The sequence below is a fragment of the Moschus berezovskii genome, chromosome 1 (assembly GCF_049115385.1).
Source record: "Moschus berezovskii isolate FMDL1 chromosome 1, NW_MosBer_1.0, whole genome shotgun sequence".
Taxonomy (NCBI): Eukaryota; Metazoa; Chordata; class Mammalia; order Artiodactyla; family Moschidae; genus Moschus; species Moschus berezovskii.
Window position 1 is genome coordinate 90,640,443 of NC_142460.1, and position 12,679 is coordinate 90,653,121.

General features: G+C 44.3%; 1 protein-coding gene across 17 annotated transcripts in view; it reads left to right on the forward strand.

Annotated features, from left to right (window-relative positions):
• The window catches only part of KALRN (kalirin RhoGEF kinase), a 671,338-nt gene that overhangs the window by 601,559 nt on the left and 57,100 nt on the right, over positions 1 to 12,679 (forward strand). For all 17 annotated transcript variants that reach the window (XM_088837656.1, XM_055396730.2, XM_088837661.1 and 14 more), the window contains 4 exons: positions 5,214 to 5,344; positions 10,286 to 10,352; positions 12,322 to 12,425; positions 12,602 to 12,671. In XM_088837656.1, coding sequence (XP_088693782.1) covers positions 5,214 to 5,344; positions 10,286 to 10,352; positions 12,322 to 12,425; positions 12,602 to 12,671 — 372 coding nt within the window. The remainder of the gene's footprint in view (positions 1 to 5,213; positions 5,345 to 10,285; positions 10,353 to 12,321; positions 12,426 to 12,601; positions 12,672 to 12,679) is intronic.

Below are 12,679 nucleotides of genomic sequence, written 5' to 3' on the forward strand. Positions count from 1 at the left end.
ATCGCTGAGGAAGGCTTTCTTATCTCTCCTTGCTATTCTTTGGAACTCTGCATTCAGATGCTTATATCTTTCCTTTTCTCCTTTACTTTTCTCTTCTCTTCTTTTCACAGCTATTTGTAAGGCCTCCTCAGACAGCCATTTTGCTTTTTTGTATTTCTTGTCCATGGGGATGGTGTTGGTCCCTGTCTCCTGTACAATGTCACGAACCTCCGTCCAGAGTTCATCAGGCACTCTATCTATCAGATCTAATCCCTTAAATCTATTTCTCACTTCCACTGTATAATCATAAGGGATTTGATTTAGGTCATATCTGAATGGTCTAGTGGTTTTCCCTACTTTCTTCAATTTCAGTCTGAATTTGGCAATAAGGAGTTCATGATTTGAGCCACAGTCAGCTCCTGGTCTTGTTTTTGCTAACTGTATAGAGCTTCTCCATCTTTGGCTGCAAAGAATATAATCAATATGATTTTGGTATTGACCATCTGGTGATGTCCATGTGTAGAGTCTTCTCTTGTGTTGTTGGAAGAGGGTGTTTGCTATGACCAGTGCGTTCTCTTGGCAAAACTCTTTTAGCCTTTGCCCTGCTTCATTTCGTGCTCCAAGGTCAAATTTGCCTGTTACTCCAGGTGTTTCTTGACTTCCTAGTTTTGCATTCCAGTCCCCTATAATGAAAAGGACATCTTTTTTGGGTGTTAGTTCTAAAAGGTCTTGTAGGTCTTCATAGTGGAGAAGGAAGTGGCAGCCCACTCCAGTATTCTTGCCTGGAGAATCCCAGGGATGGGGGAGCCGGATAGGCTGCCGTCTATGGGGTCGCACAGAGTCGGACACGACTGCAGCGACTTAGCAGCAGCAGTTCTTCATAGAACTGTTCAAATTCGGCTTCTTCAGTGTTACTGGTTGGGGCATAGACTTGGATTATTGTAATACTGAATGGTTTGCCTTGGAAACGAACAGAAATTATTCTGTCATTTTTAAGATTGCATCCAAGTACTGCATTTCGGACTCTTTTGTTGACCATGATGGCTACTCCATTTCTTCTAAGGGATTCCTGCCCACAGTAGTAGATATAATGGTCATCTGAGTTAAATTCACCCATTCCAGTCCATTTTAGTTCACTGATTCCTAGAATGTCGACGTTCACTCTTGCCATCTCCTGTTTGACCACTTCCAATTTGCCTTGATTCATGGACCTAACATTTCAGGTTCCTATGCAATATTGCTCTTTACAGCATCGGACCTTGCTTCTAGCATCAGTCACATCCACAGCTGGGTATTTGTTTTGCTTTGGCTCCATCCCTTCATTCTTTCTGGAGTTATTTCTCCACTGATCTCCAGTAGCATACTGGGCACCTACCGACCTAGGGAATTCCTCATTCACTATCCTATCATTTTGCCTTTTGATACTGTTCATGGGGTTCTCAAGGCAAGCATACTGAAGTGGTTTGCCATTCCCTTCTCCAGTGGACCACATTCTGTCAGACCTCTCCACCATGACCCTTCCGTCTTGGGTGGCCCCACACGGCATGGCTTAGCTTCATTGAGTTAGACAGGACTGCGGTCCATATGATCAGATCAACTGGTTTTTTGTGATTATGATTTCAATGTGTCTCCCCTCTAATGCCCCCTCCCAATACCTACCTTCTTATTTGAGTTTCACTTACCTTGGTCATGGAGTATCTCTTCACAGCTGCTCCAGCAAAGTGCAGCTGCTGTACCTTACCTTGGACGAGGGGTATCTCCTCAAGGCCGCCCCTCCTGACCTTGAGTGTGGAGTAGCTCCTCTCGGCCCTCCTGTGCCCAAGCAGCCACCGCCTCTTGGACGTGGGACAGCTCCTCTCAGCCACCGCCCTAACCTTGGGCATGGGGTATCTCCTCTTGGCCACGATTCTGCACGTGGCCGGTTGCGCCGCTGGAGCCGGCGTCTCTCGCGAGCTCTTAGGAGTATTAAAACAAATCTTTCTTAAACTTAATCCAATCACATTACTTCCCTGCATAAAATTCTCCTCTCATTGGTCATGAAAGTTGGTACTCTTTTTTAAAATTGAAGTATAGTTGATTTACAGTCTTGTATTAATTTCAGGTGTTCAGCATAGTGGTTTGGATTTTTTGCTACACATAAGACTTCTTGTAATCTGATCTCTGCATCCTTCTCCAGGGTTGTCCGTTTCACTTCCTATTTCTTCTTTCCCTAGTTCCTACTCCCCTCAACTCACATAACACACAGTTGCTCATCTTCCCCATGGTACCCTCCTGTCTAGCAGAATGCCCATTGTAGCTTAGATTTTGGTGGGCAAGGAACCGTATGTTATCTGTCTTCATTTCTCCAGCACTTTGCAAATATTCAGCACATTGTAGAAGCACAATAAATATTTGCTTAAGTATAAACAAATCAGTCACAACACTGTAATAAATGCTGTTCAGAGGGTATGTAAAGGGTGCTTATAGTAGTCCAGAGGGAAGGGCATTTTATGGATATGTGGTCCAAGATCAAGCTGACAGGAAATGTGTTCATTTCCATTGTGGCAATAGTCTTCCTCCATACTTAATCCACTTTTTTGAATTGTATTTGCATTTCTATTCCCTGACCTGGCACCAAGGATAGGAGCACCCGTTTGCAACATTTGTTGCTTCCTCCTTGGCACACCTTTTCCTTTGTCTGTTGAGACTATTGTGGTCCTGAGCCCCAGACAGGGCAGAAGTCCTCCTTGTGGCTGCACAGTCCACCACTCATTGACCAGCCATCACTGCCCATGTCCCTCAAGGAGCAGCACAGACAGACAATTGAAGATCACCTGTAGTGGTCCTTGGCTGGGACCCCATGTCCCACCTTGAGCACAGGTAGCCAGATCCTCAGAGGGAATCAGTCTTGAATTAGTTACGGTGTTTCTAGCCAATGCCATTATTTGAGAAAGATTACCCAGCATGTTGTTGTTTTAGTTGCTAAGTCGTGTCTGACTCTTTGCAACCCTGTGGACTGTAGCCCACCAAGCTCCTCTGTCCATGGGATTCTCCGGGCAAGAATACTGGAGTGGGTTTCCATTTCCTTCTCCAGGGAATTTTTCCAACCCAGGGATCGAAACAGCACACATTTTAGCCAAACCCTGAGTTTCTCTCTTCTTCCACTCTCACTGACTCTGCCTTCCTCAACTCCGTGCCTAAGAGTCCTTGCCCAGAGATAACCTGGCTCTTCGCTCATATAACAGGTCAGGCATGAAGAGACAGAACATATTTCCCTGTGTAACACTTTGGACTCCTCAGATGTCCTTCCTTCTGTATAAGAGTTGAGAATGGACCACACCAAGATGGTTGGTCCACGGGGAGAGCCTTGTAGCAGAGTTGTAAGCATATTTCCCAGGCCTTGCAGCCAGCATCCTGCCAGCCAACAAGCTGCAGAACAAGACTGAAATGAAACAATGTGGGCAAGGGGAGGGGAATTAAAAGGCATGTAATCAGATCAATCACCAGCTGGGTTCATCTGCCTGGGGAGCCTGTCTCTGTTGATGGCATCAGGGGACATGTCACATGTCGTTGAAAAGCATATCTGTCTGGTGGCTTGTCAAGCCTCAGCACCAGATACTCATTTCCTTAATCACTGGTTACAGATCCTGAATCTGCAAATTTAGCTAAACTTTTCTTGACCTTTCTACATATTTAGCCTAGGCTTCTTCCCTGGATGGCAGCTTCCATGGTTGGTTACTTGTTCTGTGAAATACCTTCATGTCAAGTTAAAAGAAATTCTCTCTCTCGAGCTTGAAGACCCTGTCCTCTTAATGCTGAGTTCTAGTGTTAATAACAAATTCATGTTAGGCTCTGGCACAGGTTCTTGATTTAAGGGTGAAATAGAGGGAAAAGAAGGTTGACATCTCTTCTCAGCTTTAAGGTTTCCAGCCTCCAGTTCTGACGTCCCCACCCGTTCTCGTATAATGGCCTCATTCCCTTTTTGTTTCATTTACCTGGGCTCTTCCTACCTCTGCTCAGCCTGTGTTAAAATACTGCAGCTAAGCCAGTTCACGACAGACACTCCAGCTGCAGGTTGTTTAAGACGATGCTAAAGTCTTTTGTTCCTACTGCCTTTAGGGGCACTTGTTGATCTTTCAAAGACTGCCAAAGTAAAGCCTTCCCTTTTCCTACAAAGTGGCTGTACTAGACAGTCGTTTTGTGTGGATAGTTTGGATTACTCTCTCGTATTTGTTTTATAGTTGCCCATCATAACCTTGGTCTCCAGCTTATTGTTTATCCACATGGTTTCTGCCAGTTTGCACAATGAAATGACGTGTCATTCTGTGCTGTTTTTCCTACAGTGCTTATAAAAATGTTAAGATTGACCCCATATTTTTTTAGCATCCTCGTTAGTTCCATCCGTGGGGGTAGTGGGGGATGCTCACTGTTATAAAGCATTTTAAATTTTTCAAGGGGTTATACACCTATTGTCTCTGACTGTTCCTTAAAAATCTGTAAAAGAGGAGAGACCCAATTTGAAAATTGAGAAAAAATCAATTTGGAATGATTTTAACTGTCTCAAGATTTAGCTGTCTTAAGATTGTCCAGGGACTAGCAGGTCTGGAATTAGAATCCTTTACCCTTAGCTCTTTCTAGAGTAACATATTTATTAAGCTCTTTAACTTGTTTCTCAGTCCTGCAGCACCTTAATTAAAAGAGATTAAAGGGATTAATAAATGAAAGAAAGCCCTTCGTAAATAACCTTAGCAAAGATGTTTTTAGAAAACGCTAAATCTGTTTACCTCTTCTTGTTTGCATCTCATTAGTCTCTTCAAAGAAAATTGTAGCTGATTTAACAAACATGATTTTACCGAATGAATTCTCCCATCGCTACCCTCCCCTTGTTAATTTGCACTTGGTGGTCCTACAACTGACTTTCTTTCCTTGCTGCTTGTTTGTAGAATTGCAGTAATTAGCTTTACCTCTGGAGCTCTTACCCAGAGATTAGTCACTTTGGCAGTGTCCATTATGTCTGGGAAATTGGCATCCCCTGACGCCAAGCACATCCTGATTGCCTGAGAAGGCAGCAGCTCTGGGTGCCCTGCTGCAGGAAGATGGGAGTCTGGCCTCCTGGTACTTTCCTGAAGTTCAGGGCGGACAGCCTTGGTTACTGATCTACCAAGATGGCTGTGGCTAGGCTGGGGGGACATGAGGACTTCCGGACTACTCTCCCACGTACACTTCTTTAAGGTTGTTTATTCTTCTCTTTTCAGAGTCTGGAAGGAAACTCTTACCGAGGGAGCTTGAAAGACCCCACAGGCTGCCTGAACGAAGGCATGACCCCACCCACACCTCCCAGAAATCTGGAAGAAGAACAGAAAGCCAAGGCTCTGAGAGGCAGGATGTAAGTACTTCCCCAGACTCCAGCCTGCTGCACGTGTGTGCAGTGGGCAAGGGTCAGGGGTCCTGGGAAGTTTAGGGAGAATTAGGGATTCCCCACTGTTTCCATTGATATTATTCATTCTAAGTAAAGGTGACCATCGGTCTGTACAGTGTGGCATTGATCAACAAGGAGACGTTTGGCTCTGTAAGGATATTCAGCTGAAATATTACTGACAAAGTGTGGTTATAACCAAGGTCTATTGGAAATTTAAAACATGATGATAAAAAGAAAACAAAGATTAGGAAACTTTGGGACCATTTCTATGGCCCCATATCAAAGAATCCATGGTAGAAAGTCTGATGGAATTTAATCTGAGGAAACGTTCCCCCAGATGTAGAAAAGTAACATATAGGAAAAGGGAGCTGTTGGGCTACTGGGCTAGGGTCTAGCTCCACCGCTTCTCAAAGGTTTTGTTTATTTAAAAAGCATTTTTTATATAGTAATATTTCTTTTTTGGTTACTTTTAAAATTTTTTAAAAATTGAGTTGTAGCTGATGTACAATATTACTTAAGTTACAGGTTTACAACATAGTGATTCACAGCTTTACAGGTTATATTCCATTTATAGTTGTTATAAAATACTGGCTGTATTTCCCTGTGCTATGCAGCGTATCCTTGCTTGTTTATTTTGCTTCTTACTCCTAGTTTCTAAAATAGTTCTACTTCTTACTTCTCTACTCCTATCTTGCCCCGGCCCACTTCCTTCTCCCCAACTGGCAGCCAGTTTGTTCTGTGTATCTGTGAGTCTGTTTCCTTTTTGCTGTATAGTTTGTTTTATTTTTTTAGATCCCACACATAAGTAATATCATACAGTATTTGTCTTTCTCTGTCTGACTTATTTCACTGTGCTCTCAGTTCCAAGAGAAACTCTTTGCTATTTGAATGTTTAGGGGTAAATACAATTCACACTGCAGTCCGTTTCACAAGAACCCAGGTGTTATGTAAGGCTTGGGTTATCTTCCCTGACGTGAAGGCACTCTTCCATTCCTTGGTTTGATCACAAAGATGGCGACACCATTAATGTAAAACCACAATCCCTCTGGAACTTCAGTTTTCTTGTTTAGGGTTTGACTGAGTGTTGGAAGCAGAGCTGCTGATGAGTCTTGCCCGTAGCCTGGCATGGGAGTGATGGTGAGCACAGTGAGAACAGGATGGGCAGTTGGGAAAGGCCCCTCCCTGTTTCTAATTAGCCTGCACTTCTCCCTCAAACTCATAACTCCTTGAGCCTGATCGTAGACCTGAAGATTAGCAGAAATAAATGAGGCCAGTCCCTTCTGTTGCCTGGAAATAGGCAAAGTGGCCGTTTGTGACTATTTCCTAGGAAACATCATAGCCAGGGCAGGGCTGTCACCTCCTCGGGGAAATGAGCAGGTGGCATGTAAGCACTCTGGTTCTGTATTTACCACCTTAACTTTATGGTGCTCAGGGGAACCCCAAGAATAGAATAGAGGTAAATAAATACCACCCCCAAAGGGAAATTTCTTAGGATTTGGGCAAAGCTAATCCTCCTTAGCTTTCCAGGTTGTTTTTACATAAGTGAGTCAGGGTCGAAGTTGATGTTCCAGTCTTGTCAAACCAAAGCAAAACTTTTGTCAGGAAGATGAACGCTTATATCAGGGAGGTGACCTTTGAGATGACAGGGGCTCCTTGGCAAAGCCTGTCTCTACTCTTGTAAAGAGCCTGTGAACAGTCATTTAAGCTTTCAGTCATTGTCTTGCTTCCAGACGTGACACTGTCTAATTTCGATCCGAGAGGCAAAAGTTTGTTGCCTCTTTTACCCATTTCGCTCATTTCTAACCCCCCTCTCCCTCGCTCAGCTCTGTGTCTCTCCACATCCTGCGCTGTCCCAAAAAGCCAGCTGTTAGAATGGCTCATTCCTTTTGCTGTATATTGCCCTTATTCTGCTATAATTTATGGCCACAAGGAAAGAGATGATGTGTAGGTGTTTAATTGTAAACCCCACATGAGGCTGGAGGCTGAGGGGAATAGAGAACTGAGACTCCATCCAGTAAGACCTCAAAGTGATAAATGGGAGCTCCATGGAAAAAAGATGAAAACAGACAGTTATTTGTCCAGGAGAAGAAAAAAGTCAAGAATGGATGTAATTGTCTTCAAATTTTAGCCACTCATTTATTCAACAGATATTTATTGAATTATCTATTGTACCAACTGCTTGACATATATCAATGAATAAAACAAACAATAACAACAAAATAAAAGTCCATGCTCTCGTGGCAAGTTCACATTCTAATGGGAAAAATCATACAATAAAATTTAAAATAAATCATGTAGTATGTTAGAAGCTGAAAAAAATTTTTTAAATAGTAAGGGAGATCAGGAGTATGGATGAGTCCATGTTGCAGCTTAAAATGGTTCTGACTGAAGTGTTCTGCATGAAGACCAGAAGGAGGCTGAGCCATTGAGGAAAAGTATTCTCGGCACAGGGAACAGCCAATGCAAAGGCTCTAAGAGATTTTCTTTGGAAAACCAGCCATTCCCTACTACTGTGAAGCATAGAGGGTCAGTTGTGGATCTTACCTGTATCTGGAAATAGTTAGTTGGACCAAAGAATAACGTTTACTTTGTATTACTCTTTGCAACCCCATGGACTGTATAGTCCTAGAGAATACTCCAGGCCAGAATACTGGAGTGGGTAGCCTTTCCCTTCTCCAGGGGATCTTCCCAACCCAGGGATCAAACCGAGGTCTCCTGCCCTGCAGGCGGATTCTTTACCAGTTGAGCCACAGGGAAGCCCAAGAATACTGGAGTGGATAGTCTATCCCTTCTCCAGGGGATCTTCCCAACCCAGGGTTTGAACTGGGGTCTCCTGCACTGTAGGCAGATTCTTTACCAACTGAGCTATAAGGCAAGCCCATTAGTAAATAACTTTTACTCAGAAGAACTGAACATGAAAAAATTGTTTTATTATCAGTTCAATTTATTTGGCAATTGATTGTGCACTGCCTTGAGTTGCAGGCAGCATAAATCTTTTATGTCCCTTTCGGAGGTCTTCCTATGTGTCCTTGTCTCTTCAAGTGTTTCATCAGCTCTTTGAGGGAGGAAATGCTAGGTCCACTCGCAGCACCTAATCCAATCCCCTTTCCTAGAGGCTGGAAAGCTAGGATACCCTTCAATGTCAGCAGGCTAGAAATATCATCCAGAAGCGGAGAGCCGGACTTCCTCCCCAGAGAGCCCTTCCAGCCCCAAATTCCCACTCTAACTTTCCTGTGGTTTTTCTTTTCACCATGTTCTTCTAAGCGGTAACTCAGTCTGTGCTCCAGTATATTTAAATGCTTTTATTTGGCCTTGCCAGTTCCTTCCTGTGGCCTGAAACACATAATTGTGTATATCAGAGAGAGGGAGCTGGTTGGAAGTGCTGGGCACATTGATAAAGAAGTGTGTGTTTCCCTTGCCTCCTCCCCATCACCCTGGGGCTCCAAGCCCAGGGATTTGTGGCTTTTCTGTGCTGTATGGGACAAAAATTTCAGATGAATTGCTTCCAAGGCTTAGAACGGCTACCACCCTTGTGCTGCAGCGCCTCTTTGATGTCCCAGAACTTGATTCTTTCTCCCACTCAGGCCAAAAATGCAGTTGTGTGGCTCCAGGCAGAACTCTTTCAAACTTGGGTAATACAAGTCAGACTCCAGTAGGCCGCATACACCTACCCTGCCTCTGTGCACAGCCATACTTGTTTTATGTCCAGCTGTTTACTGTCTGGACAGAAAGAAATGTTTGGGTTTGACTCCTCAGGGACTCTGGAGAGCCAGTCTGAGTAGCTTAGCCAGGCAGCGGGCAACAGTGAAAGAGTGGAGTCTCTGAACTCTTGTACAGCTGGGTTCAGATCCCAGCTCTGCCTCTCACATGTCATCTTTGGCAATACTGCCTCAGTCTCAGCATCTGCATAAACTCGGGCTTACAGTACTTACCCTCTCATAAGCACAAAGCACATGCTCTAAGAAGAAGAAATCGTTAACAAGAAAGAAACCAAGAAAGTAAATATCCTTGTAGTGGTTAAATCCCACCTCTGGTGGGGCTGGGGAGGCGGCCACACTGAAAGTGGTGATTAGGGAATGGCTTCAGTCAGTCTTTCTGGCCTTGACTGGGGATTTTGCAGGCTGGTTACCATGGACACCTATCTGAATTATTGTAGCTTCTGTATCTCAAACACTTCTCTTGATGAGTGTCTCTGAGGCCCAAAGGTTGCTTAACAAATGTCTTTCTCTTCTGGTTAAGCAAAGAACAGAGTTGACATGAAGGAGAAAAAGTCTCTTGCTGATCAAAGCTTTCATAACTCAGTTTTGCCAAGTGGCTGTTATTCCTTCTGCCTTGTGTTGTACAATTATTCAGTTATAGGCGAGGGAGGAGGAATTATAAACAATAGGAAGACAAATGCTAGGTTGTAAGTGTTGTTATTCTGGCATTGCTGCTGTCTGGGAAAACCCTCTCAGCCTGGATGCCTTCAGCTTCTCACCAGTGGGGGCCTCTCATCCAGAGGGCATCAGCCAGCACCTCCTCCAGAGTGCTCAGTGTGGGTTTGGGTTGCTGCTACTGCTGCTAAGTCACTTCAGTCGTGTCCGACTCTGTGTGACCCCACAGACAGAAGCGCACCAGGCTCCCCCTTCCCTGGGGTTCTCCAGGCAAGAACACTGGAGTGGGTTGCCATTTCCTTCTCCAATGTGTTAAAGTGAAAAGTGAAAGTAAAGTCGCTCAGTGGTGTCTGACCCTTAGCGACCCCACGGACTGCAGCCTACCAGGCTCCTCCATCCATGGGATTTTCTAGGCAAGTGGGTTTGGGTGGCCTTGTCATAGAGGCACCAAAGTAACTTTATTGTGAACTTCGATGTGAGGATTTCTTGCTTCACAGTGAAGAGGAGCCCTCATTGTTCTTAATCTCTTGCTCAGGTTTGTCCTGAATGAACTGGTACAGACAGAGAAAGACTATGTCAAGGACCTGGGAACTGTGGTGGAGGTGAGTACCTGGCTCAGGACATGTCTGTGGTCACTCAGCCAGGGGGATATTGGACCCTACCTGGGCCCCAAGGTATTTTAACTTGACAGGATGTACTTTACTCTCCCTGGGTGTTTACAGAGGTGAAACTAAAAATGGTAGTAGATCAAATACAATATGTGATTTTTTTTTTCACAAGTTGTTTTTTGTTGTTTTTTTTTTAACCTTTTCCTCTTGAAATACTATAGGAGATTTAGGGGGATGTAAGGCCTCAAATGTTGCAGCCTTTTGGTTAGACCTGAATCCATTTCACCTTGTTTTAGGTAACCAAGCCATTGTCTCCAAAGCTTTGCATTGGTATTTAACCAGTGCATGTATTAGTTATATATATGCGTGCATGTGTGCTAAGTCACTTTAGTCGTGTCCGACTCTTTGCAACCCTATGGACCGTAGCCTGCCAGGATCCTCTGTCCATGGGATTCTCTAGGCAAGAATACTGGAGTGGGTTGCCATGCCTTCCTCCAGAGGATCTTCCTGACCCAGGGATCAAACCCATATCTCTTACATCTCCTGCATTGTCAGGTAGGTTCTTTATCAGTAGCGCCACCTGGGAAGCCCATATTTGTGTGTGTGTATATACATATATATCTATATATATATATAAGAAATATATGGACATATATTCCTCGTGGCTATGAGCCACCATGAGCACTCAGCAGGTCAAGCAAGTCACTCTTTGTGAAACCTCGGGGCTTCTGTGTTTCCCTAGATTTTTAAAGAGAGCATATTGCTACCAAGCTGACAGACAAACTAAAAACCAACAATAAAGCAAGATTGGCAGGTCCACAGTTGAGTCAGCTTGATAGTAAATAAAACAATTCTCTCTCCATAGGGGATTACTTTAGGGGGATTTAGACACATGGATGAGAAGGTACAAGAAAGTAAATGGATAATTTAGAGGGCTTAGAGCCCTGTGGTTAATCATCTTAAATGAAAAGATGTGAAGTCTAACAAGGTGAATGCTTGATATCTAAACCGCTTGCTGCTTCCTTGCATTGGGTCTATAAGTCCCACTCCTAGGCAGCGTGCTGATTTAGAGGTTCATACAGTCCATGGGGTTGCAAAGAGTCAGACACAACTGAGCAACTAAAACACACACACACCACACGTGCACACACACACATTTGCCTATCCCGAACCTTGGATAAACAGACTAACCTGGCATACAGAGGACCTGAATTCTAACTTAGGAAAGTTATCCTCTTCTCCAAGGTGAGATAGGGACAGCTAAAGATGTAGCAGCTACCAGAGGCAGTCCAGCCTGGGAGTGGTGGGCTTGGGAGTCCGGAGCCTGAGGTCCAGGGATCAGTCATATCAATGGTATGACTTAGACATATCACATAATCCCCCATGCATTGGCTTTCTCATCTTTTGAATGGGACAAATGCTGCTGATAACGTCAGAACTTAAAGCTGAAATGAGATTATATTTGCTAGCACTTTACAGAAGCTGTGCTGTGCTAAGTCACTCAGTTGTGTCCGACTCTTTGTGACCCCATGAACTGTAGCTTGCCAGCCTCCTCTGTCCATGGGATTCTCCAGGCAAGAATACTGGAGTGGGTTACCATGTCTTTCTCCAGTTACAGAAACTGAAGTATTCACATATTAAGACTTATTTCTAGGTCAGACATATCTAGTTTTAAGCCTTCAAAGACATAATTTGGATTGGGAGACAGGAGAGGAACAGCCAACTATATCTTCTTCGTCCTGCTTTCTTAAGGGGGCTGGAGACAAAGAAAGGGACCCAGAACTTCAGAAAGTTCTGTCTTTCACTCTGCATAAGAGTGAAGTCCTGGTTGAGTGGTGAGAAACCACAGAAGCCCTTGCCCTTCTCCTCACACAGAGGGTGGGCTTCCTCTGGGCTGCTGGGTGGGCCTTGGTCCAGAAATATTCTCTGAAATGCTCTCTTAACCATTGCCTCCGCCCTGCAGGGTTTCATGAAGAGAATAGAAGAAAAGGGTGTCCCTGAGGACATGCGAGGGAAGGATAAAATCGTGTTTGGAAATATTCACCAGATTTATGATTGGCATAAGGAGTAAGTGCTGCATTGCCCTGAGGATCAGGGTGTCCTGGAGCCTGGGGCGCCCCCATCCTCCCGCGTCTGACCTTAGGGGTGCAGTCTGCGGGGAGTTATCTGTCATTTACCTCCTCATTGAGAAGTAATACAGTTCTAAAGAATGTGGCTTTCTTCTCTTCTCCATCCTCCTTTAGTGTTTTCCTGGGTGAACTGGAAAAATGTATCCAGGAGCAAGACAGATTGGCACAGCTCTTTATTAAATATGTGAGTGT